The following is a 24,111-nucleotide window of genomic DNA, read 5'->3' on the forward strand; positions in this document are numbered from 1 at the left end:
ACTGAATATATTCACATAATGGCATACTGTTGTTACAGGAGTACCTGAATGTGGTCCCTACCACACTTGGACCCAAGCAACTTGGGCCTCTGCCCTGAGCCCACTTTAGACAGCCTCTCACCTCTGCCTTCCTCCAGCTGTGATATGACCTTTCCTTGGCGCAAGCAGTCACCTAAATCCTGAATTCCATTTTTTTAGACCAGGCTCCAAGGACCCACTTCCCTTAATTCCCTGCCCAAATGGCCCTGATCCCATTTTCAGAGCCTGAATGACTCTCCTTAGGCTCACCCTACTGAAAACAGGTAGCCACCAGGGGTGTGCCCAAGCTTAAGACCAACGGATGGCCAAGGGTCATCTATTCGCACATGGTATAGGTATCTACACATATGTGTGTGAGGCTTCTTGTGGCACAGGATGGAGCCAGGACAGGCAGAGAGAGTGGGTGAACCACCGGGTCTCTATTTGCACTTTTGTCCCAGACCCCACTGATGCTCACGTTGGTCCTGGATGAATAGTTCTTACATAATATTGAGCTCAAATAATACTAGTGTGTGTGTGCACGAACACACACACACACACACACACACACACACACACACATTTCCATTGACACCCAATTTCAAAAAGAGGCAAAACTATAGTGTTAGAGATATATACAATCTAAAGCACTCATTTGTAAGTATTCATTAAATAATAGTACATATGTTACCCACTTTTTGTCAAATTATGTTTTGACTATCTAAACCTGAAAATGAACTATTATCAAGTTTCCTATTTTATCCAAGTTCTCTAGTCATGGTTCTTATTTTGCTATTTGAAATCTTCACATATGTATCTATTAAAAAATACTTTCTTGGGGCACCTGGGTGGCTCAGTCAGTTAAGCACCTGCCTTTGGGTTAGGTCATGATCCCAGGGTCCCAGAGGTCCCAGATGGAGCCCCACACCTGGCTCAATGCTCAGCAGGGAGTCTGTTTCTCCCTCTCCCTCTGCCTGCGACTCCCCCTGCTTGTGCTCTATCAAATAAATAAAATCTTTAAAAAATAAAAATAAAGAATACTTTCATAATTAATAAAAACCACATGTAGTTGGAGATCTCAAGATAAAATGGACACTAAAATCAATAGGGTTTATGAAAGGAGGAGAACAACTTTTAAGAAGACTGTTCATATTCACTTTGGAGTTAAAACAATACAACTATTATTGAACTTAAAAACTGGGTAGTGTCCAATAATGTAGTGTCCATAAGTGGGTCAGTATAAGAGAAAGAGCAGACCTGTGAAAAAGCCTAAAACATGAATGTTTCAAACACATTTGGGAAGAAAATTTTTGTGATAAACTATCTGCCTGTTAGTGGGGGTTAAAAGATTAAAAAAAGCACATACTGAGGGCAGTTTGCTCGCCATCCTGTCCTAAGCACACTGCACTCCCAGGGAACTGAGTAGACACTCAACATCCACTGCACAGGCAAGTAAAAATAGGAAATCAAATGAATATGCCTCAGAAAATTCCAGGATTCAGTTTCTCTGTGCAAGGCAATCACACTTTCTAAATCCCTATGACAATTTCCTAATATTTTTGTCTACTAAACCTAAAAGCCCAATCTACAAAAAGCAAACTAAATGCATTCCTCTACCTCCCCATTTATCACTGATACATGTCACAGGCTGTATTTCCAAAAACAGTCACACAATAGTTTCAGTCCTACCTGCTCTTCTAGAACCTCGATGTTCCTCGTCAAGAAAGGTGGATCCCCTTCTTTTGAATATAAGCAGGTCTTTATGATGGCCACGGTAATAGTTATGACAGAAGTCACACTGTGTGATTTGGGGGTTAGGACATAAAAAGAACTAGAGCTTCCATGTGGGCTCGGTGTCTTGAGACACACAGCTTAGAGCCCATGGTGCCATGTACCGAGTCTATTCTGAAGCCACCATACTCGAGACCACATGGAGAAAGAGGGATGCGGGCAGAGCCTCAGCTCTCACCCCCATCCTTCTGATTTTCCCCACCCAGGCAAATGGACTCCAACCCCAGTCACTATCTGACAGAAACTACGTGTGAGACCCCAAGCGAGAACCCCTTACACCATCCTATTCAACCTCCAGAAGCATGGAAGAGAAAAAGAAAATGATGATTTCTGCTTTAAGCCATTAATCTGTTACACTGCAATCGACAACTGATGTAATATATGATCCAGTTCATGCAAAATACTTCTTGTATCCATATTGTAAGTGAAACAGTAAGAATGTAGAAACTTTTGGGGCACCTAGGTGGCTCAGTAGATTAAAACCTCTGCCTTCGGCTCAGGTCATGATCCCAGGGTCCTAGGATTAAGCCCCGCATCCAGGCTCTCTGCTCAGCAGGGAACCTACTCCCCACCACGGCCCGGCCTGCCTCTCTGCTTACTTGTGATCTCTGTTGGATAAATAAATAAAATTTTTTAAAAAATTTAAAAAAAAGAATGTAGGAAAGTTTTCAATTTTTACTTAACAAAGGATAATATTAATTAAACAAAATTTTTTAAACTATCCTGGTCACAAAAATCTAAATTGGTAAAACCAAGCAAACTAGCATTCTAACTAATTAGATTTCCAACAAGTTTTCAAAAGCCAGTGGCCCTCAATATTGCTTTTAGCTTTCAAAAATCACTTTAATCCTGGGGTGCCTGGGTGGCTCAGTCATTAGGCATCTGCCTTCAGCTCTGGTCAAGATCCCAGGGTCCTGGGATTTAGCCCCGCATCGGGCTCCTTGCTCAGCAGGGATCCTGCTTCTCCCTCTCCCACTGTCCCTGCTTGTGTTCACTCTCTTGATATGTGTTTCTCTGTCAAAGAATAAATAAAATCTTTAAAAAAAAAAAAAAATCACATTAATCCTTTCTCATGTACTTCCAGTTCTCAAAGTGTGGTCCCTGGAGTGGCGGGCATAAACATGGCATGGGAATTTGGTGTAAATCAAAAACTCTGAGGAAAGGACATGTGCTACGTTTGAGACCACTGCCCTAAGATTTGCCATATTCCTTCTTTCAATTTTTTAGGCACTTCCCTTTATTATACCCTGTGACACAGGCAAAGGCGAGACTACCACTCTTATTTTATAGTTGAAGAGACTGAGGCTTGGAGCAAATAACGAAAGAGTTCATCCAAGTTGATACAGTGAGGACACAGAGCTGGGGATGGAAACTAAAGACACAACATCCTGTGAAGACATCTGGGCATCGAACAGGTTTCCAAATTATTCAAGTTTATAATTTTGTTTTATTTTATTTTATTTTTAAGATTTTATTTGACAGAGAGAGAGATCACAAGTAGGCAGAGAGGCAGGCAGAGAGAGAGAGGGGGAAGCAGGCTCCCTGCTGAGCAGAGAGCCCAATGCGGGACTTGATCCCAGGACCCTGAGACCATGACCTGAGCAGAAGGCAGAGGCTTAACCCACTAAGCCACCCAGGCGCCCCCAAGTTTATAATTTTAAACACGTTAATTGGACAGGCCTCTTCATAATTTTAGTGTCTATGTTTAGGAATGATGTCACAGGGAGTAATACTCAGCATTGGAACCCTGTCTCCTCCCATAATACTGTGTTATCTTGGCTGAGAAACTTCACTTTTCTGAACCTGAGAATATAAAAGAGAAGGCTGCTTTAAGGGTTAACAACAATAGCTAACAGCCGGGCTCTCATTATGCACCAACAACGGCTGTATATGCTTAAACAAATTACCTTACCTTATCCTCCTAATAGCACTCTGAGGTAAGTATTATCCCTACCTCAATTTTCTAAGTAAAGAAATTGGAAGCACAAAGTGATTTTAAATAAGCTTCCCAAGTCATAGAGCTCCCTATGGAGCAACAGAGACGGCATCTGAGCCAGGAAGTCTGACTATAGAACCTAAATGCTTTAACTGTTTTCTCACTTAAAATAATTAAATGAAATGACCCACATAAGGTGCAGAGCACATTGCCGGAGTTTAATAACCACGAGTAATTTTACCATTATTGTTGGGAATATCTACTATTTTTACTCCCTTAATAGGTAGGTCACTGCTTATTTCCAGTACCCCAATATTCTGGGAAAGATGTCCAACACATTGAAAACAAGGAAAATAAAATGCAGGTGAAGGGAATGAGGAGTGTATTGTGGATCTTAGGGTGCATCCTAACAAGGACTAGAGAACGTATTCTCAACATATTTAGCATTTTATGCTTATAATTATTTCACTCGTGCCCGAAGGCTCTTAACACGTATACCTACATGTTAATGCTGGTCCTAAAAACATGCAGGAAGCCCTAAGACCGAACTGTAATACTGTATTCAATGACACCGGAGTCATTAGGAAATCTGACAAGGGACTCACTAAAATGTTAACAGTCCTGGATTTTTGAGTGCGAACTTTTTTTTTTTTAAGATTTTATTTATTTATTTGACAGAGGAAGAGAGAGATCACAAGTAGGCAGAGAGGCAGGCAGAGAGAGAGGAAGAAAAGCAGGTTCTCTGCTGAACAGAGAACCCGATGCGGGACTGGATCCCAGGACCCTGAGACCATGACCTGAGCCAAGGCAGAGGCTTAACCCACTGAGCCACCCAGGCGCCCTTGAGTGCGAATTGTCTTATCTACCATCCTTGCATTTGCTGCAAATGATTTTTTTATTGATATAAAGAAAAGTTCAAGACGATCTGAAAGATAAGACTTACCTTCAGTCCAACTGTCTATGGAAAAAGTTTTGAAGACATTTATGATTTCCTCGAGTTAATCTGATAAAGCCCATCCTGCCCCAAAGCTAGTTTATCCAGAAGAGCAACTTCGTACTCACAGCGAAGACCTAGCACATCACCATCACTGATTGCCTTGTACTTACCTCCACGGCGTAGTGGAAAGCTGAGGAGCCAGGGTGCAAGGACAGGTTCTGAAGAGGCTTGATACGTGGTTTCTCCCATCCACACTGTGAGGACCACTCCACCGTCAACATGTGATCCGTGAACACAGTTCCAAAAACCAGAGTACTCGGGTCTGGTTTTTCCTTTAAAATGGAGGCTGGTGTGATTATTAGATCTTTCGCCTGAGGAAGAAAAATCGGCACCATTAAAGAAAAGTTACTGGACATCCCCTGGCTGCATAATACAGAGGGTGAAAAGACAAAATTTAGGTCACTGGCTACGAAAAAGTGAAATCATTTGACTTTTAAATGCTGGCAACTAACTCAGAAATTTAACAACACTACGTGAGCCAAACAAATCTTGTTGGCATTCAGAATCTGGCTTGCTATTTAAAATCTCTACTGTACACAGACTAATAAATAAAGACCAGTGATATTTAGAAACAGGGACAAAATAGCAGAACAGGTAAAATGATGGAAAAAGAACACATGCCTTCCTTGTTCTCACCACAGGACTTCTATCAAGCACTCAGGAATGAGGGAAGGGGTGTCTTCTAGAATAATGATAGCAATACTCATAATGATTTGTTAAACTAAAATTAAAGTCATTAAGAATAGAATCTCTTAGTGATGGTTGTACTCCAGCTCCCTCAAAGAATTCTTGGCACAAGCCTTCAAACCCCCCTGGGTACATCAGAGAAGAAAGGAAGAGAATGAAACAAATGTTTTCCTCTTTGAAAACAGAGAAGTAGCAAATGTACACCAAGATATAAATCCTCTATTCTATGTTGAGGAAACAGTGAACAAAAGACCTCTTATTGAAAGCAAGAAAAATAAGAGTAATAGGAAACAACTTCACACAGAACCATTACAACAACTCCCCACAAAGCCAAGCTTGCGCATTACAAATGGCCAAACACACACACCCCGATCACAGTACCATCTCTATCCTCACATCAGCCGTAGACAGCCAACAAACCATAGGGGAAGGAGCATTTTGATCAGTAAAAATAATATTAACCAGGGACAGGTTCAACTTGTTAACAGGTTGTAAGGAAGGTCAAACTCCATAAGAGTACTCACTGCCCCCCAAAATCAAGTACAGAAGTTCCCTTTAGATCATCAGCTCTTATCCTTATATTAAGATGATCCAGGGGCACCTGGGTGGCTCAGTCGGTTAAGCCTCTGACTCTTGATTTCAGCTTGGGTTATGATCTCGGGGTCATGAGATTGAGCCCCGTGCCAGCTCCAGGTTGGGCATGGGGCCTGTTTAAGATTCCCTCTCTCCCTTTCCCCTTCCCTGCCTCATGCACATGCTCTTAAAAAAAAAAAAAAAAAATCCAATCGCTTCTAATTCACTGCCTTACACATGCCTCAGTCACTTGATATATTATGAATGATAATCAGTTTTATTTTTATAATAATATTCAGCTGAATGTATTCTAAAACAACAAAAAAGCTCACATTACAGGGAAGCCTAAGGCACTAAAGATAACATATTACTGTAATTTTCAGATTTAGTAATGTTACTTTGGAATATGCCAATAAAATGCCAAATTTGGAGGCAAATGGACTTTCTTTTACCACTATTTAATCCAAGTAAGTAAATTAACTTAAAACCCTTTATTGAGTGCAGAAAAAGAATTTATTTAAAGGGATACACTCCAGCTCAATTATTTTGTTCCCTGAATCCCGTTTCTCTCCCTTTATCCTCTAGACCTCATCCCCCAAATAGGATATTGGGCAAATTTCACCAAAAGGCTAAATGCAGCCTTCTGGTCTATTTTGTAAATAAAAGTTTTATTGGAATATAGTCACACCGTTCTTTTAGCTTTAACGATGGCATCGTCCATGAATAATGACAGAAACGTTATGGTCCTCAAGCCTAACTATTTATTATTCGACCCCTTAAAAAGTTTGCCAGTCCCTCTAGACTGTTTGGACAAGAACTGAGTAGATATTCCAGTGAAATCTCTAACCCTAGCACAGTGCCTCACACACACAATACAGTACATCTTAAATGCTGAAAATAATTTTCGGCTGATTTCAGGTACTCCCTGAGGGATGACAGGCTCATGCGCAGAAGATGGCCAGGGTTTAAAATGAGTGAAATTCTAACATAAACATTTCATTACATGAATGGTTTCACAGTGCTCTTGCACAACGAAGCACTCGGGACTTGGCTTTAGTGGGCCTTTTTAGTGGCTTTTCTTAGCCTTGGGCTAAGAAAAATCTGTAACCATATCACTAGAGTTACATAAACAATACAAATTTTCACCTATTAAAACTACTAATAAAAATTTCTCAGTAACAGGGGAAAATAGTAAGACCCAGAACAGAAAGGTGAGAGTCGGTAAAGATGGAAAAGTGAGAGTGTGAGTAGAAGATGTGAGTTTTTCCTGCTTGCTGAATTTGGGGTATGTCTTCGATATTGCAAAGGCAACAGACCTCAGACTTTCCCCCTAATGACAGAACGAATACTTTGTATGGTTCTTCAAAAGTAAAATAAAGATCACCTTCCCTGTTATTTCTTTCATTAGCTAACCTATTCTCCCATGAGCTAATCAACAAGAAATCAACTATACATGATCCTCACAGCTTTCAGGATTTCTAAGCTCTCCAATAAATAACCACCTGCCATGAAACCAATAGGCCATGGAATATATACTCTGTATCAATAACAATCTACATAATATTTAAAAACAAGACTATGGCCTCATATCAAACAGCTTTTTTATTTTTCCTTCCCTTGCTCTTTCTTCCATATCTGCTTTATTATTCTTAGTATTTTGCCTTTTTATTCACTCAATGAACACTGACTGCACAAGCACAATGGTTCAGGCACTGCACTAAGCAAGCACAAGAGATGCAAACATGCCTGTGGCTCAGTCCCTCCTCCTCAGCAAATTCAACGTCAGCGATGGACAGACAGGAAGCAGCCGCTGTGAGCAAGTATTACTCACCCAACCTATTATCTGCTGAGCTACTGTGTACCCATTGTTACAGGCCCAAAGGAATCTCTGGGAGGAAAACAAGTAAAGTCCTGTTCTCTTAGTGCAGGGAAACAGTATAAAGAATTAAGTGGAGGGGCGCCTGGGTGGCTCAGTGGGTTAAGCCGCTGCCTTCGGCTCAGGTCATGATCTCAGGGTCCTGGGATCGAGCCCCGCATCGGACTCTCTGCTCAGCAGGGAGCCTGCTTCCTCCTCTCTCTCTGCCTGCCTCTCTGCCTGCTTGTGATCTCTCTCTGTCAAATAAATAAATAAAATCTTTAAAAAAAAAAAAAAAGAATTAAGTGGATAAAGAGAGGTAAGGAGGTGATTAGTGCTGTGAAGAAAATGAAAGCTGCTTAAAAGGATAGTGTGGGGAAGAAAAACGCATTTTTAGTGGAAGGGTTGGGAATGACCTCTCTGATGAGGTGTCCTTTGAGCAGAGACTTGAATGAAAAAAGAAGGTAGGCCATGTAGATATCTAGAGGCTAAGTGTGTGAGGCAGAGGAAGCAAGGGCCCAGGCCTTGAGAGGGGAATAGACTTGGCATGTTCAAAGAACCGGGAAGGCTCAGTGTGGCGGGAATTCAGGAAATGTGGGGAAAATGGAGTGGCGGAAGATGTCACAGAGGCACTGTGGCTGCTGGAACAGCAGAAAGCTCTGGGCCAAGAAAACTAGTTACTTCATGCTATACTGACCAACATTCCAGTTCTCCATGGGTTCTGACTCCGTGCAATTAAGAGTGTACCCTGTCTTGGGCACCTAGGTGGCTCCGTCAGTTGAGTGTCTGACTGGATTTTGGCTCAGGTCATGATTTCGGTTGAGGTCCTGGGATCGAGCCCCACATTGGGATCTGCAAGGAATCTGCTTGAGGATTCTCTCTCTCCCTCTTCCCCACTCCCCACTTGCACACATGCTCTTTCATAAATAAGCTTTGAAAAAAAAAAAAAAAACAACTGTACCTCACCTTCCTTATTTCCCCAGGAACCTTTACCAAAGAGGCTGCTAACAATTAAAACAACCCCAGTTTACCTTTACTCCAGGCAATTTGAAGTAGCCATCAGGGATAATACTAGAGGTATGGCTACCATTCTTTCTTAATTTTTTAAAAATATGAAGGAGCAAAACAGGAATAGGGAGAAAGATAGTTTGACAGTGGCAAAATACAAAAATCCGGGTAACACTGAGTTTTTTCCTTAAGCCTCTACATTTCCTCCTCTGCATCAGAGATCCTTGGCCCTGGCTATACATTGGATTTAAATACGAAGCTTTTTAGAAACACTAAAGCACACTCCATTCCAGAACTGAACGAGAACCTCACAGGGAAAGGGCAGGGGAGTGGCTGGTTGTTCATTCAAACTTACCCACAACATTCTAACTGGTCACTCAGGGCTCAGAACCATTCTACACTATTTCCCTTGAAGATTTCAGCAACAGCGAGGAACAATGGTTTCCAACACTGGCTGCTGAATTGGTTCACCTGGGAAGTTTTTTGTTTTTTGTTTTTTCGTTTGTTTGTTTAAGGAAATGCCACTGCCCATGCTGTAGCCAAGATGCACAAAAACTCCAGGAAAAAAATGAAAGAAACTCAGGAGTGGGACTTCACATCAATTTTCACTGAAGGCTCTCCAGGAGATTCCAAGGCACTGGAAAGGCTGAGAACCACTTACGAGATTCAAGTCTCATTTGTGAAATCTTACCAAAAGCCATACATTATTTCATAATCACAGGACCTTAGTTATCTCAAACTGAATGTATCTAAAATAGGCCACATGTTTCTGCCAAAGCTTGATCCCTATTTCTGATATATTACATTCTACGTCTTTCCTTCTTAATCCTTAATTCATCTTATAAGAGGAATGCATGTTTATTTTTAAATTCTACTGTAAAGCGAAGAAAAATGAAAAGTTTAAAATTCCCAACATTCAAAAAATAAACAAATCACTAACATTTCCAATATTTCCCTGGCCACCATGTTCCCACTTCCCAGACATGACCTCCAATAAAAATCCATTGTGCATGTTTTCCTTTACATCTTCATTACTTTCAAGATAATATACCATTCTCAACAACATTCTCCCAGCCCTCAGCTTCTCCATCAGTAACTGAGACACGTGTACTTTCAAGAATCTCTTTAATAGGTCTGATTTCTCAATTTCTACCATCCCCTCAGTAGCAACTATCCTGTATCGCTTCCCTGTCATCTCGGAACATAATCACATGCTTGATCACCATCTTCAGTGTCCATGAGTAGCTGAATGACTACAGATAAGTCCAAATCAAATTTAGCTGCAAAATCAAGTACCCCAAGTATGGCACTAACTTCTTTTATCAATTCTACCTCTCACTCATGTCCTGTATTAACCATCTACTTATCACTCAGCAATGCGTTCAGTTGCAAGTAAGTCAAGCACAGAAAGAGGAGTTGGTTTTCTCACATCAGTCTGGAGGAGCCAAGCCTGGCGGTAGCCCAGCATCTCAAGGCCCTTTGATTTTCTGAGCCTTCTCCTCAGAATCAAAAGAAAGCTCATTATAGCTGTAGCTTCAGCTTTCATGATTTTCAAGGTCCAAAGATAGGGGAGGAAAAGGATAACAGCAGCCAAGTCTGTTCCCTCTAATCGCAAGAGCAAAATTTCCCCAGGAATTCCCAAATGCCTTATTGGTCAGACATGTGTCACACTAACTATCTAGCTGCAAGGGAGGCTAGCAAGGCAGGTCAGAGAACTGCAAACAGCATCAAGGAACATCAAGTCAATAAGGAACATGGGTGGGCTGTACTAGGGGTACACACTGACCCAGCGGCTGAATGCTGACCAGTTCTTAAGCATTCTTGTCTACATGCCTCTGTTTAACATGGAAGGACTAAACTTGCCAAAGATGCTTTCCCACCATCACCTCTTTTTTTCTTCCCTATCATTTCCTCCACCTATCACACCAGACATATGGTGTAGCCAGTTTATCACACTCCTTTCCTCCTCCTGGAGGAAGTGTGGAAACTTCCTCCTGCAGGAAGTATGTAATGCCCCATCTGGCCCAGCAGTCTGGTGGTATCCTCAGCTTTTCCAACTGCCTAGCAGTTGCTCAGACAAGCCCTCTATATAGACATCCCAACCCCCAGAATGTTTGGTTTGGCTCTATAAAATCTTTTAGTTAATTTGAACAACTGGAAAAGGGAGTCATTTCTTTAGATTATGCTGGACTCTCGTTTAGCACAGTAACTATTACACACATCAAATATGTGCTAAGAATTGTATTCTAAATTTTGCTAAACATTGGGGCACCTGGGTGGCTCAGTGGGTTAAGCCTCTGCCTTCGGCTCAGGTCATGATCTCAGGGTTCTGGGATCAAGCCCTGCATCGGGCTCTCTGCTCCGTGGGGAGCCTGCTTCTGCCTCTCTCTCTGCCTGCCTCTCTGCCTACTTGTGATCTCTGTCAAATAAATAAATAAAATCTTAAAATTTTTTTTTTTTTTTTGCTAAACATGGATTGATCTTCATGGTTTAAGATCTCTCAACAAAACAGACTGCTGTAGTTTTTATAAAAATCTTGTGTACTTGCTGTATTTCATAAAAGACCCTTTTGTTAATGAAAATCCTTAAAGAACCAACTTTAAGAATGATCATGGTCCAGTAGCCCAGTACATAATTTTTACTTTTCTGAACTGTCCTTAAAATACCTCTAGGACTACTCACCACTCACAGGGATCCACTGACCCTGTGAGATCAAGTTAATTAATGGCAAAGATAAAGGTGTTTTTATGCTGGACTTAATGTTCTTTTAATTATAACTTGATACTACTAGTTAAGCTCCTGGAAATTGAGTACAAATGATTAAATTACCAGGTATTCTATTTTAGTAAGCTACTACATCCTTTTGTAAGATGTGACTTATTAGCGATAGGAATAGCAACGCTCTGATTTTCTAATTTGTAAATAAGGATTGCCCTATATGCAGTTTTTCAAAGTAATACACAACTGAGTGCCTTCAGAATTTCATCAAGAAGTCTAATGTCTGTCATTTTAAACAATTTCTGGGAGGCCTGGGTGACTCAGTTAAACATCTGACTCTTGATTTGGCTCCGGTCGTGATCTTGAGATCATGTGATGGATCCCCATAGAGGGCTCCAGGCTGAGTGTGGAGCCGGTTTAAGATTTTCTCTCCCCCCTCTCTCTTTGCCCACCTAGGCAACCCTTCCCCAATGTGCATGTGCTCTCTCAAAAAAACCCACAACAAACAAACAAACAAAAAACAAACCAAAAAAACCCCCCAAAACAAAAAGGAAAACAAAACTTCTCTAATTCTAGAACCTAAAACTAACAGCTTTTAACCTGAGCTCCAAGAGAAATTACCTAAGAATATTAAATCAAAACAACCAGTAAACTGAATGAAATTCAAAAATAACCAATATTAGCTGAAGGTTTGTGACTGGTTTGGAGTAGATGTGAAATCTAGTTCTAAGGGGGAAAAAAATCTTTGTTTGGCATACAAGAAACACATTTTGCAAACAGTTTTCAATCACTGTTTAGAAACCTTTTTCTGCATTTGCTTTCCAAAGATGGATAAAAATAACAGTATTTGTAAAACGACACTTTCTTCTACATAATTAACCTGTCACCTTCTGATGCTCCATGTTCTCTGATAACTTCAAAGTCAGGATGTTTCTGGCCATATGCTTGTGGAAGAATCTGGAAGACCACAATGACTGGATTGTGAAACGACAAGAAATAATTGACAAAAACAAAGCATATTAAAAACAGCAACTTCCGAACTCAAAATTCATGCTTGGCTACCATCTGCTCTGAAATGGGGAAGCCTGGAGCAGGCTGATGTGACCTGGTTGTACCCGAGGGCTTGTGTTAGCCAGCATTCAGGCCACATCTCTTGTTCACCACTCAAATTCATATCTGTACTTCTCTGCACTGGACACAATACATAAATGTTTAAAAGCTATCTCTGCATTACAAGTGTATCAGAAAATGCATAACTTTGTTCTACAGTAAGTGCAATTCTCTTACTCTATTTGGAAAGCCTTAGGTGCTAAGTTCATTGGAGATATTCTTTTAAAATCTAATAGAGGGGTGCCTGGGTGGCTCAGTCGATTGAGTGGGGCAGGTGGTGTTCTGCTTATGGATTCTCTCTGCCCCTCACCCAGCTTGCTGGCTCATGCTCTCTCTCAAATAAACAGATAAATCCTTAAGAAGATCAAATCTAGTCTAATAGAAATGTAGAAAGGGGAGAATTGCAGATTTAGAGTGTCACACTCTGTGGAGAGCTACTGAGGAGGGGAAAGTGGAAGAAACAGACAGCTGGTCTCTTTGAAACACAGAAGGCTCTCAAGTCCATAGAAAGATTCTGTAGGATTCTCCAGTAATAAGGCATCTCAATTTTGGGCCTTGTTGGGAAACTGCAACCTCACTTTAAAAGGACTGTATCAAGATGGGGGAAGGGATGCAGTATGAAAATTCAATGAGAAACTCAAAAGGCAACTTAAAAATACAAATGGAGAAAATAAAGGAAAAAAAACTTTGCTTTTTGTCAAAAGCAACAATGGTCCTATAAAACCCACCATTTCCCCCCAAAATTATCAATTTCATTTTTCCTTTGCCTCATTACATATGCACTGTGAATACAATCACCATTACAGCACATTTTAATATGTAAATACAAGTGGAGAATGTCAGTACACTCCCCCTTTAACTAAAACCTAATATACAGAAATCTAAATTCAACAAATAGATTATTTATATTAAGAACTAATTTTTCAAAAGATTTATGTGAGAGAGAGAGAGAGAGAGAGAGAGGAAGAAACTCCAGCGGATGGATTCCTCGCTGAGCTCTAGCCCAGTGCAGGCTCATGGACCCTTATCCCCAACCACCACCATGATCAGGACCTGAGTCCAACGCTCAACGGACTGCGCCACCCAGGGACCCTAACACTATGAATTAATTTTAACTTCATAAAAATTCTCTATGTATAAAAATATAAAGGCCTTTTGGGAAAAAATCACATTCGTCTATATACCCTTTGAGGAATATAACTACTCTATAAAATAACCCTGAGAGATTATCAAATAGTCTGTTTTATTTCATTCTTTCTAGAATCCATATCTCAATATCTAAGTCCCCAGAGTGTATCTGAACTTGGCCTTCATAAACTAGATGAGTAGACTAGATCAGCTATAAGGCTATAGAGGAGGGGCACCTGGGTGGCTCAGTGGGTTAAAGCCTCTGCCTTCGGCTCAGGTCATGATCCCGGGGTCCTGGGATCGAGCCCTGCATCGGGCTCTCTGCTCCGTGGGGAGCCTGCTTCCTCCTCTCTCTCTCTACCTGCCTCTCTGCCTACTTCTGATCTCTGTCAAATTAATAAATAGAATCTTTAAAAAAAAAAGTAATATTAAAAAAAGGCTATAGAGGATATTATTTTTAAAGGACTAGGAATATTATGGACAAATAAAACTCAAAAACTTATCCTAGTAAGGAAATTACTATATTCTTATCTATCATCTATCTCTTATTATCATTTTTAATCCTGAGAGCACAGACCTTATCTTGAATTTATCCTCAGATTTCCAATGCCTACCACATAGTAAGAGCTGGGTGTGTGGGAAATTAATGAGTCAAGTTTCCACTCCCTCTCTGAACCCTGCCAGGATGTGAGATCATTAGGACGCTCTGTGCTACGGATGACAATTGACAGTGACTGAAATAGGCAGGAGAGTAGAGGGAGACATAAAGAGGAGAAAAACCCTCCCTGGTTGGTGGAAAGCTGTGGGGTGGGGTGGAGATAATGATTCATAGAGAAAATAATAATACACCCTATCTTTGAATTTTTATGATTTTCAAAGTGCTTTTACAAGATTCTCATTTTCTCCTCATTAGTCGCCTGGGAAGTTATATGAGATTACTTAATATATAAACCCCGTAATTCATAAAGAAAGTAAGGAAGTACAACACATTTACTGTAAAATGTTAGGTGTTGCTTTAAAGAGAAAAATGGTAAATGTAACTTTTTCCACTAGTGAAGGGTTACACTTATTTATACGATCAGATAAACCTCTAGGTGAATATTTACAAATTAATCGTTTTCCAAGAAAAAGTTATGACTCATGAAATGAAATAAACAATTAACTGCCTGGTAATTTTAGGTGTGAAGATATTACTGCTCCCCAAATGATACCCCCCCCCAAGAATGGAATTTAAAATGTATGGCAGCATACCTAAAATACTATATAACCCACAGGTGAAAATTGCCCAAATCTCAATAAGAAATAGATTTATTCAGTTGATTGCTGTTTCACTTAACCTCTGGCAAATAACTTACCCTGAAAGTCCCCACCACCTCCTTTGATCCCGCTTCTCCAGTACATTCTGGGGAGCATCCGTTATTGCAGTCCTTAAAGAAGAATTAAATTCATTAAGTAAAGCCTGGTGGGTAACTGCGGCCTGGGGTAATCAGGATCGCTTACCATCCCACCGCGGGCTCCGCTCAGGTACCGGAGCAAACAGGGAAAGGAGGCTCAAGCACCCAGGCACCAGCCCCAAAGGAGAGCGTCCTGGGAGTGTTGTCCTTCACTTTCTACCCTTCCGGACGACGCAGCTGTTTTCGTCCTCCACCGCTGGCTTAGGGCAACCGGTTAAATTCCAGGGTCGCCCTACAGAGCCAGGGCTCACCAGCAAAGAACAAGAAGGTAATTGTCCCCCCTTATATCTGAGTAAATAGTCTAGACTAGGGTTTTAAGCCATTTATAGAAAAATCTCCTGGGCGCGCTCAGCCTCGTGGTCTTGTCAATCACTCGCGCACAATAGCTAGACTGGAAAAGGGATGAGGACGAGAATGAACCATTTTCTCCAAGGACAGGGTCCTGCAATGCAGGCGCGTGGACACCAAACCTCACAGGTTAAGGACAAAACCTCAGGGAATTAGGCAGTAATATAAAAAAGATACTTAAGAACACAATAGAAGTGGGATGAATTGGGGAACGGTGCAGACCTTTAAAAAGAAAAGAAAAAAATAAAAAATCCTAATCTGCTAAATAGCTACGTGAGAGAGGGGGGGAAAGGGAGGGATCCAAGGAGGCAGAAGGCTGCAGTCAAAATATTTGGGGGTGGTGAAAGCACGGAGGATGTGGCTGTCAGTTCTGGCCACCCAGAAATTCCGCTTCCCCCTCCTCCCCCAAAGCGGCTTCCATGGCGACCCTCGCGTTCCCGGTGGCTGTCCGCGCCGCGCTCCAGAGCGGGTCACCGGCTGGCCGTTAGACTTGGCGGGCAGGGGCCTCTCCAAAGCGGAGTTTGCGGGCTGGAGGTCTAGATTTCGCTTAGGGTTGGGGAAGGATGAAACGGCTGGGTGGAGACGACGGCGATGCGCGGCGAAGCAGGATGATGCAGGAAACGCCAGCACTGCGCCCGACCAGGCTGGCTGGCTTCGGAGACCCCGGGTCCATTCCGCCCCCCTTCCACAAACGCCCGGGTTCAGGTACCTGACGGGCGAGGGTCGCAGCGGCGCAGGTCGGGCTGGCCATGGGGAGCCTCCGGGAGCGCGGGGCTGCGGAGAGCGGCGGCGGCACGCAGCGCGCGGCTGGACGCGAAAGCGGGCGGCGCAGCCAAGCCCCGGCGCACGGACTGCGCGGCGCGGGCTGCCACAGCCGGGGGCCCCGCGCCAGGGCGAGGCGCAGGGAACGACGCAGTCCCTCCAGCATCCCTGGAGGAGGAGCCTCCACCCGTCGGGTCCTTCTCGCCGTTCAGTGGGGAAAACCAAAGCCTTCGTCCCCTCCACCTGGTCCCGGGCTGGGGCGCCGGAATGCGCGCCGCAGGCGAGCGCCTTTCCAAATGCAGGCACTTCATGAGCGTCCTTATTTACCAAACAACCCCTGGGTAAGCGGCCCGGAAACGCCCCTCGGCCAAGGCGAAGGCCACCTTGGGGGAAATTAATTTACATTAGGGGAGAGTTTCCTTGCACAAACCGACTAAAGGCAGTTTGCGGCCCAGGACTGGCAGCCGGGCACTGCTCTCATCTGCCACCCACCCGCACGCGCAAACTGATGAGGGAAAACGTCAGTCTGGGTTTTCAATTTCTTTGCACCACCTACTCGAGTGGATTTGTTGCGGGGTGTAGCAGGGCTCCCAGGCTCAGTCATATCTCTACGAGCTCTTTCTGCCCCAGTGCTACTTAGACCCACCCTATTCAGCGTTTTCAGGCAAAAATAGACTGTGGAGAGCTCCCCAATCGATTCGAGCTTTCTGATGTAAGCCCGTGAGCGCAATATTTATAAAGAGAGTTGATAAAGCGACCTTTGAAAGGGAAAAGGAAGCTACTGCCTCCTCTGCTGTGTTCTCTTAGGGCAACGTCAGCCTAAGTTACGAGCTTTTCTGGGCTTCAGAACTAATAGGAAGTGGTGACTTAGGCTGATTTGTTCTTGGAAAGGAGGAGGGCCATTTATTCTGGGTAAGTGCGGTTAAATCTGGTCTGGTTTTAGAATTGATTTCATACAGCCTTCTCGACAATATAGCTCTAATCTTATCAACTCAGAAGACATTCATTTTTCCCTTCCTCCTTTCCTTTCATAAAAGGCATAGAAAAGCCTCTTATGAAGCTCCAAAGACCAGATAGCCCAGGCAGGTCACAGATCCCTGGAAACCAGTCTCTTTGAAGAAATTTAAAATCAAATTAAAAATAGAAAGTACAGACTAAACTCTAAGGCTGCCATTTTCCAACCTTGTCCCCATGCCTAAAAATAAGGAACCCTCGGCTGAAGAATTAACAATTGATTTGCATTCAAAAGCTTGATTTAACTGACTACACCAGAGGAGCATTAAAAGTCTAATTGTTTTAAAGGTAGATACTACACAGCTCCAGTTTTCTTGCTATTTTACATATTACTTGTAAATCCTTGCTTTTCAGTCAAGAAAGCATATATAATACAAGAATGAGGTTATTAAAGAATTACCACAGTGCCACTTGTACCTCTCATCTTGTCAGAGCCAAACTGCGCAAGGGCATCTGTATTAACTGCTTCTACTTCTTCCCACTTCAAGTGGCTGCAGTTGGATTCCTGTCCAGTCATTCACCTGAACAAGGCTCCTAATAGCCTTCATTTTGCTCAGCCCAATGGTTTTGCTTCCTGTGCATTTTCTTTCTTTCTTTTTAAAATTTATTTATTTGACAGAGAGAGAGATCATAAGTAGGCAGAGAGGCAGGCAGAGGCGGGGGGGGGGGGCAGCAGGCTCCCTGGCGAGCAGAGAGCTCCATGTGGGGCTGATGTGGGGCTCGATCCCAGGACCCTGGGATCATGACCTGATCCAAAGGCAGCGGCTTTAACCCACTGAGTCACCCAGGTGCCCCATGCTTCCTGTGCATTTTCATGGCTGACCCTATGTGGTAATGGCTCCCAAAAACATATTTTGTCAGTCCACCGCTCTCCTGAGCAGTATTTACAGCCAAAAATATAAGATATTTATTTTGTAGTTAACATTTGTGAAAGCAAAGGCTCTGGGCTAAGTGCTGGGATGCAGTGTGAGCCTACCTCCATCCCATTATCATGCAATGCCTGCAGCCATCTAGAAAAATGTTACTTTGTTGGAAAGCATCAATAAATTCTACAATGTAAAACTGCAAAAGTAACAAGCTCCACCTGTGTTTTACCAGCCTCTAATAATGGAATGTATCCCGCTTGGAAAGGTCTGGAAAGGCTTTCCAGCCAGGGATTCTTAATTAGAGACCTGGCAGATAAAACATATTTACTACAAGAAGGGATGAAAAAACATCTGGGGTGAAAGTGAATTCCAGGAAAGGACCTCTCTGAGGGGAGAAGGAACATGGTGCTTACAGGAAACTAAAGAGAGCCAGGGCTGGAGTGGAGAAAGCACAGAGTTCGGGGGGAGGCTGGGAGCATTGGCCGACAGCCAACCACGCATAGTGCCTCATAGAGTTAAAGGATAATTTCCCTGATAAAGGTAAAAGCATGACTGTCACATACATATAAAATGAACTTGTATTATAGTCTGTAGTCTTGTATTAATTCCTGTAATGAAGTTACCAGGCAGATGTTAAAACTTACTCGAAGAACAGACACATTTCTGAGTCAGAAACAGTGACATCAATTTGTAATGGATATGAAACTAGCTTCTTCCACAATTGAGAAGATAAATTAACTGAACCTTCACCCTCAGAATTTATTTCTGAATTTATTATTATTTATTTATTCTGAATTATTATTCAGAATTTATTGACAAGAATGATTTTTGCGGGGCACCTGGGTGGCTCAGTGGGTTAAGCCTCTGCCTTCAGCTCAGGTCATGATCCCCGAGTCCTGGGATCAAGCCCTGCATCGGGCTCTCTGTTTGGCAGAGTCTGCTTTCCACTCTCCCTCTCTGCCTGCCTCTCTGCCTACTTGTGATCTCTGCCTGTCAAATAAATAAATAAAATCTTTAAAAAAAATGATTTTTTGCTTTCCTATCCATTATCTGTAGAGTAAATCAAAAACAGTGAAACAACATGAAAACACAATAAAAACTGATAGGAATCCTAAGAACAAGCAAAGCCATGGAAAGGTTAGATTAGGTGAGGAATGGAGGTAGAAGTGGACAGGATAGAAAGCACACTCTGGCTGCAGTTTGAAGATTGGTGAAGTGAAATGGGTTTATAAGAAAGCTATTACAGAACCCACATAAATGATGATCCTATTAATAAGATGGACTTGGCAGGTGGTAGGTGACTCAGATGAAAAGAAGCAGCCAGATTTCAGCAATCTTTCAATAGAATGGACAAGAGAAGGAACAGGGAGAGAGAAGTGCCAAGAAAGGCTCCTTCAATTCTGGCTTGCTCTTCTGGTTGGTGATATTCACTAAGAAAAATGGTACACTGAAAGACGATGTGGTTTGAGGGGATAAGCAGGAATCTGGTTTGGGGCATACTGAGTTTTGGGCCATCTCTGAGACTGGCTGTTGGAGATATACTTGTCTGAAGTTCAGATGAGAGGTCTGGTTTAGGAGTCAACATTTGAGGAGTCCGTGGCATGGAGGTGGTAACTGCTGCTATGGGTATGAGTGAAAATGTCACATCCGTGTCTCTGTAAATGGGACAACAGCAACACTTCATGTTTGCCAGTTGGGATGGAGTATCATAACATACATACCATATGAAAATTATTTAGAACATTGTTCAGTAAGTGTTAATACCTCAATAAATGAAAATAATGATCATTTATCTCAGTTGGCATTTTCTTAAAGGGCCAGATAGTAAATACTTTAGCCTTTAGGGCTATGGGGTCTTTGCTGCAATTACTCAGATCTGTCAATGTATTTCAAAGCAGCCATGGGCAGTATGTAAAAGAATGGGCATGGCTGGTTTCCCATAAAACTGTATTTACAAAAATAAGACAGAGCAGATTGGCCAGTTGGCTGTAGGTTGCAGACTCCTACCCAAGGCAGTTGCCCTAACTAGAAACCTGAAGGTTGTCCTTCAAACACAACCAAGTGATTGCCAATATCTATACATTCTAGCTCCAAATATCCTGACAGTCGCCATTTCTCCAGACATATTTCTGCCATCCCAGTACCAAACAGCTTCCAAGTAGCCTCCCCATTCTTCAACTTTGCTTCCTTTTAAAGCATCCTTAGCATGTACAGAAATCCTCTCCAGATGCAAATCTGAACATATCCCTTGTAGGCTAAAAAATACCCACTCATCACTCTTATGACAAATATTTTAACAAGCTCTCCCACCCATCCCAAATTATGATTCCTGCCCCAACTAACTCCCTGGCTCACCTTTTGCTGCTCTCCCTCTCTCCAGCCACACATTTAACTATTTGAGTCCTTCTTCACACCAGGCCTTCTTGCAGCTGGCCATCTGCCTTAAAAAGCCCCCCTGCCATTGGATGGTTGTCTAATCCTTTCTCAGTTTATATGGCACTTTGTCCTCAGAGAGGCACCCCTGAACCCTATCAAGGTTACCATGGGCTCTTCTGCTATTTATTTCCATAGAATTTTTTCCACTTCAAAATAACTGCTATACTTTAATTATTTGATTATTGTTGCTCTAATTTTTATGATGGTAACTTATGCCTATTTGTCAACCTAGAAGTCCTCCCTCACTCAATGCCAGGCACACAGTTGAGATTTATCTGTTATATTGTAGCTCTCTAATTTTTAAAGTATATTTTAATATGCTTTGGAATTTCCACTGCCGACATTTACAATATAACAGACTAAAAATGTCCTCAGAGCCCACTGGACTCCTATACCGTAGGCTTCTTTCTTCACTAAAAGTCTCTCCCTCACTCTAAATCTTTCTCTTTCCTCTGTCCTCTTCCTTCTGCTATTCCTTCTCTCCCCTTAACTGGGTTTTCAATGTATGCTGTTAAGGGATTGGACCAGGGCTCCCTAACAGAACTTTCTACAATGATGAAAATGTTTTCTACATATACCAAGCCATATGGGGCTACAGAGCATTGAAACGTGGTTAGTGTGCCCAAGGTACTGAATTTTTAATTTTGTTTAATTTTAATTAATTTTCTTTTATATTTTACTAGCCACATGTGGCTCTCGTCTCAGTGGAGACTTTAGTATTGTCATGTATTTGGTCCTAGTGGAGGGTTGGTACCCTGCCTCTATCAATTATCAGCTGTATGACCTTTGGCAAATTACCTATTTTGAGTCTCACGTGTAAAATCAGAGGAATAAGGCAGTGATGAGATTCAGCATGAAGATATGTATAAAGGACCCAGCAATACTTAGCATCTTGGTATTGCTCAATAAGCATTAGCTACTGTTACATTTCTACTTTTAATTTTTAAAAATCATGATTCTTTGTCACTTAAAGGTAGCTCTTTGATTAGATATATTAATGATCAGAACAATATTATATGGGGGGGAACCTTAAAAATATGTATTTAGCCGTTTGAGGGATTTTTACCCAAAGACTTATCTATTTATTTTCGAGAGACAGAGTATGGTGGGGGAGGGAGGAGAGAGAGAGAGAGAACCCCAAGTAGACTCTGCACTGAATGCAGAGCCTGATTCTGGGCTTGGTCTCATGATCCTGAGATCATGACCTAAGCTAAAACCAAGAGTCAATGCTCAACTGACCAAGCCACCTAGGCACCCTCATTGTTTCTTTCTTTCTTTCTTTTTTTTTTTTTTAAGATTTTATTTATTTGACAGAGATCACAAGTAGGCAGAGAGGCAGGCAGAGAGTGGGGGGAAGCAGGCTCCCTGCTGAGCAGAGAGCCAGATGTGGGGCTTGATCCCAGGACCCTGAGATCATGACTTGAGCCGAAGGCAGAGGCTTAACCCACGGAGTCACCCAGGCTCCCCTGTTTCTTTTTGTTTTTAATGAAATATTTTTAAAAGGCCCAGTTTGGTTCTCAAATTGCATACCTATGATTTACAAGTTTCTGCTTGCAATTTGGAAGGCACAGAGAGACGAGTCACAGCTTTTAGCTGTCCTGAGAAAGCCCCACCTCACATCTCTGGAAAGGCGAATGGGAAAGAAATCTTGACAAAAGGATTAGTTGGGCTTATTTAATGCCATGCCCCTTTAACCAAGTAAAATGAATACAACATTGTAGTATATATAGATAGTTACTATATCTGTTTCTTAGGGCTATGGTAACAAAGTACCATAAACTGGCTGGCTTAAAACCACAGATAAGGGGGCACCTGGGTGGCTCAGTTGGTTAAGCATCGGACTCCTGGATTCAGCTCCAGCCATGATCTTTCCAGTTGAAAGATGGAGGCCCAAATTAGGCTCCACACTCAGTGCAGAGTCTGCTTGAGTGTCTCTCTCCCTTTCCCTCTGCCCCTCCCGTCCTAAAATAAATAAATAAATCTTTAAACACATGCACACTGTCTTGGGGTTCTGGGGGCTAGGTGTGGGCAGGGCCTGGCTTCCTTTAAAACCTGCAGTGGAAAATCCTCCCCTCCCTCCCTTCCAGCTTCTGGTAACCCCAGGTGTTGCTTGGTGCACAGCCGCAGCACTTCAGTCTCTGAGGGGAGATTACAGGTGTCTCTATTTCCCTATTCTCATAAGGACACAAGTCATAGTGGATTAAGGGCCCCTCCTATTTTAGCTTTACTTCACTCTAACTTGATTACATCTGAAAAGACCCTATTTTCAAATAAGATCACATTCACAGGTAGTTTAGGATTTCAGCATATCGTTTGGGGGGGACCCAATTCAACCCATAACAGCTAACTTTATTTGAAATATAATGATATGACATCTTTAATGTCATGCTTTCTACTTTAAACAATAATTTTACCAATAAAAGGAATTGATTTACAAAACAAAAACCAAAAAATATGACTTTCACACAATGATGTTCCATTAGGACTTGATGATTTTATGAGACCAGATTCTTAATAAAATTTACTTACTGTCTAGGAAACCTCAATCTCAGAAGCAAAAAAGCGTAGCTCTAAATGTTTCCCTTCCCTTTCTCACCCCATTCAGTGAGTCACCAATTCACACTGAGACTTCTGCCTGCACATTTCTTCTCCTGCTTCTCTCCTTCCCTGATGGTCCTCACCTGATGGTGGTCTCCCCAGTGGTCCCCTTGGCCCCATCCTTGATCTTCCACCTTCTCTATCTGATACATCCTCCAAGCTATCATCTGAGCGCTTGCTCTGAAAAGCTTTTTCTAAACCAGTCACTCCCCAACTCAAAACCATAATAATATCTGCTACTAATCCAGCCAGTTATGATATTCTGGGCACTTTGGGTATACATTTTCTTATCTAATATTCAAAAGTGTCCCCACCCCACCCCATAGATTCTATTTTCTCAATTTTCAGAGAGGTCAGCTAAATTTCCCAAAGATCGGAGAACTCTAGGTGAAGTCGGTTTGACCACAAAGTATGTGATCTTACCTATAATTCTGAGTTATTCCAGTAGTCCAAATGTTATGATTATACACCCCATCAGGAAAAACGTTAGCATTTATGGCAGGCTGTATTTTTCAAGGATGGCCATAATATTATCTTCCGTTATATATACTCTTCTGCCCAACCCCATCATGGGGTGGCTTATTTTCCCTCCCCCCCCTTTTTTTTTATTTGACAGACAGAGATCACAAGTAGGCAGAGAGGCAGGCAGAGAGAGAGAGAGAAGCAGGCTCCCCGCTGAGCAGCAGAATATGGCACAAATGTAGAAGTAACACTGTTCCATTTTTAGGGGCATACTTTCATTGACCTGGCAGCTTCCGCTTCCTTCCTCTTGGAAGGCATTTGTGTCTCCCCCATTTGGAATCCAGACACCA

The 24,111-nt window shown here is 42.2% G+C and overlaps 1 protein-coding gene across 6 annotated transcripts in view; it reads right to left on the reverse strand.

Annotated features, from left to right (window-relative positions):
* The window catches only part of LOC111159981 (branched chain amino acid transaminase 1), a 106,635-nt gene that overhangs the window by 56,761 nt on the left and 25,763 nt on the right, over positions 1-24,111 (reverse strand). For 2 of the 6 annotated variants that reach the window (XM_022522713.1, XM_022522709.1), the window contains exons 2-3: positions 15,177-15,248; positions 4,853-5,053 (exon numbers count right to left, since the gene is read on the reverse strand). In XM_022522713.1, coding sequence (XP_022378421.1) covers positions 4,853-5,053; positions 15,177-15,248 — 273 coding nt within the window. Of the gene's footprint in view, positions 1-4,852; positions 5,054-12,470; positions 12,495-15,176; positions 15,249-15,321; positions 15,647-16,332; positions 16,390-24,111 lie in introns of those variants that run through there. The other 4 variants (XM_022522708.1, XM_022522710.1, XM_022522711.1 and 1 more) reach the window with 4 other exon arrangements.

The sequence above is a fragment of the Enhydra lutris genome, unplaced genomic scaffold (genome assembly GCF_002288905.1).
Source record: "Enhydra lutris kenyoni isolate GAN:26980312 unplaced genomic scaffold, ASM228890v2 scaffoldscaffold72, whole genome shotgun sequence".
Classification (NCBI taxonomy): Eukaryota; Metazoa; Chordata; class Mammalia; order Carnivora; family Mustelidae; genus Enhydra; species Enhydra lutris.